A 2,957-nucleotide genomic window follows, 5' to 3' on the forward strand; every position below is an offset into this window, starting at 1 on the left:
ACACACACACACACACACCCTGTACAAACGCACGCACACACACACACCCGTGTACACATTCACACACAGACGCGCACAGACACACAAACACATGTATACACACATATGCACACGCGCACACAGACACACAAACACATGTATACACACATATGCACACGCGCACACAGACACGCTCAGTCACAGAAACACGCAGACGCACACAGACACACAAACACATGTACACACACACGCACACAGACACGCAAAGTCACAGAAACACACAGACACACACACACAGTTAACTCAGTCAGAAGAGAAATTCACCTAGAACACACTCACATTTTGACGTTAGTTTTACTTTTCTTTTTCATAAAATCCAACCGATGTATCATTATCAAAATAGTTTATTTATTAATTTCATAAACTAACGAGTCCTCTCTGCAGCTCTTGAGCAGATGTTTAAAACAAAGACGATTGAATGGCAACGTGCAAAATATTCACCTCTTTTATATTTAGTTACCTATTGTTTTTCATCACTGATCACCAAGTGACACCACATTAATTTACCTGTATATTTTACAAATGAGCAAAAAACATTTAATTAATGCACTTATTTTTTATGAATGACTATAATCTCAAAGGTTGTGTGTGTGTCCGTGTCCGTGTCCCGCCTGCAGGTGGCGATGCGTTGCGGCGTGTCCTCCGACAAGGTGAAGAACGTCATCATCTGGGGGAACCACTCCTCCACCCAGTACCCCGACGTCCACCACGCCAAGGTCAACGTCCACGGCAGCGAGACGCCCGCCTACGACGCCGTGAAGGACGAGGCCTGGCTGCGAGGAGACTTCATCTCCGTGAGTCCTCGTTGGGTCTCCAGTCGGAAAATCTGCAATTCGATTTGACTTTCGATGTGAAGATGTAACCTTGACGACAATGAGAGCCACTAGATGGCAGAAGGGTGTCCTGCGACAACGTTATGAGCTTCTCTTACGTCTTTTCAGCCGAGGCGGTTCTGGTTCTGGTGCTGGTTCGGGTTCCAACTCAGCACCAACGTAGCGCTGGTCTGGAGATCAGAACCGGTTACGTCAGGTGCTGGGGGGGGGGGGTCATCATTACTTTTGGCCGCCATTTTGAAAACACCGGTCAGCTGTTAACCATAGAGAGCTGGTGAAGATCCAGCTGGTTCTTAAAGAACTGGCGAGTAGAACCAGCACCAGGACATGGTTAGCCTTGGTGGAAAATATACATCAGAGTTTACAAGATGCAACTGAATGCATCATTAGTTTAATGGGGTGCTCATGAATGCACCATGGAGTCTGTCGGAACCCGCATGCTTCCATAGCTCACTCACGGGGGGGGGGGTTAAAATGTTGACTTCAGGGGAAGTGGGAGGATTTTGCGTGGTTATGACACAACCGTTAGCCTATTAGTACAAAACGTCGGCTACGGAGCCATAACGTAAGCTACAAGCTAACGGAGCCTTTTAGACATTGTCGTGATTCTTTTATAAATAAACAACGGACAAGTAGTCTTTAAACGCTTCAGATGTAACGTTATTTGCTGTCAAAATGAATGGGAGTCAGCGGGATGCTAATGGCGGGTGATGGCTTCGTAGCATTAAAATGGCGCCATGGGAGCTCCGCTTAGAGAGGAGAGGCTGACCCGCTTGGTTTCCATCAGCGTTGGCGGTAGTCGAGGGATCGTTGTCCTTGCTCGCTGAACGGAGGAGAATACGATGGCGAATAACGGGAAGATACTCACGTTGTTACTCCAGGTTTTCTCGTGCACTGATTCGCTAATCAAGGGCTAGCATTCCACCAATCAGATTGGTCATTGAGTCAACAAGTTCAATCGGCTAAATAAACGGCGCCGGCTGACGACGTTTGTTGTTGTTTTTCTACACTTTTCTCAATTTTTTTTGTCAATTTAATTCCTTTTTTTTTCTCACTTTTTTGATGTTTTTTTAAAATTTGTGTTTGAGTCAAATTTTTTAAAATGTCTGTCACTTTTTTCAGCGTTTAAAAAGAAGGATTTTTTTTTTTTTTTTTTTACATTTGTCACTTTTTTTCTGCAATCTTTTCCGACATAGACATTTTTTGTAAACTGTAAATTTGACACAACACAAGGGTTAACTATTCCTATGTTTAACTTTAACAGTCGTACTTTTATGCAAATGTAAATATATTGTAATTCCTATATTATGTGGGACAGCAGATGGACAAAAGCCTTTAGATAGATAGATAGCCTTTAGATAACTCTAGGACGCGTTGACAGACATGTCCATTCAAATGCACTGTCCCCGTATTAAATAAACACAGACTGTCCTGACGGCCGATATAATGTTTTTTTTGGGGGGGTTTTAAGTGTCATTTTTAGTAGACCGAAGATAATTTTCTCTTCCATGTCTCGGGTCTTTTAGCATGTTTTTGTTGTCCTCTTTCCAAACCTCCGTCTCCTCGTCTTCTCCGTCCTGCAGACGGTGCAGCAGCGCGGCGCCGCCGTCATCAAGGCCAGGAAGCTGTCCAGCGCCATGTCTGCCGCCAAGGCCATCTGCGACCACATGAGGGACATCTGGTTCGGCACCAAGGAGGTCAGTGGGGACGGGGACAGACCCAGGACTCGGCTGGGGATGTTTGTTGATGGTGGTGGTTGTGGTTGTGGTTGTTGTGGTGGTGGTTGTTGTTGTGGTGGTGGTTGTTGTTGTGGTGGTGGTTGTGGTTGTGGTGGTGGTTGTGGTTGTGGTGGTGGTTGTTGTTGTGGTGGTGGTTGTGGTTGTTGTTGTGGTGGTTGTTGTTGCGGTGGTGGTGGTTGTTGTTGTTGTGGTGGTGGTGGTGGTTGTTGTTGTGGTGGTGGTTGCGGTGGTGGTGGTTGTGGTTGTTGTGGTGGTGGTGGTTGTTGTGGTTGTTGTTGCGGTGGTGGTGGTTGTTGTGGTTGTTGTTGCGGTGGTGGTGGTTGTTGTGGTGGTGGTTTTTGTTGTG

General features: G+C 45.9%; 1 protein-coding gene across 1 annotated transcript in view; it reads left to right on the top strand.

Annotated features, from left to right (window-relative positions):
• The window catches only part of LOC117952219 (malate dehydrogenase, cytoplasmic-like), a 15,007-nt gene that overhangs the window by 11,453 nt on the left and 597 nt on the right, over nucleotides 1-2,957 (top strand). Inside the window, exons 5-6 of the mRNA XM_034884359.1 lie at nucleotides 657-833; nucleotides 2,456-2,633. Coding sequence (XP_034740250.1) covers nucleotides 657-833; nucleotides 2,456-2,633 — 355 coding nt within the window. The remainder of the gene's footprint in view (nucleotides 1-656; nucleotides 834-2,455; nucleotides 2,634-2,957) is intronic.

The sequence above is a fragment of the Etheostoma cragini genome, chromosome 2 (assembly GCF_013103735.1).
Source record: "Etheostoma cragini isolate CJK2018 chromosome 2, CSU_Ecrag_1.0, whole genome shotgun sequence".
Lineage (NCBI taxonomy): Eukaryota > Metazoa > Chordata > Actinopteri > Perciformes > Percidae > Etheostoma > Etheostoma cragini.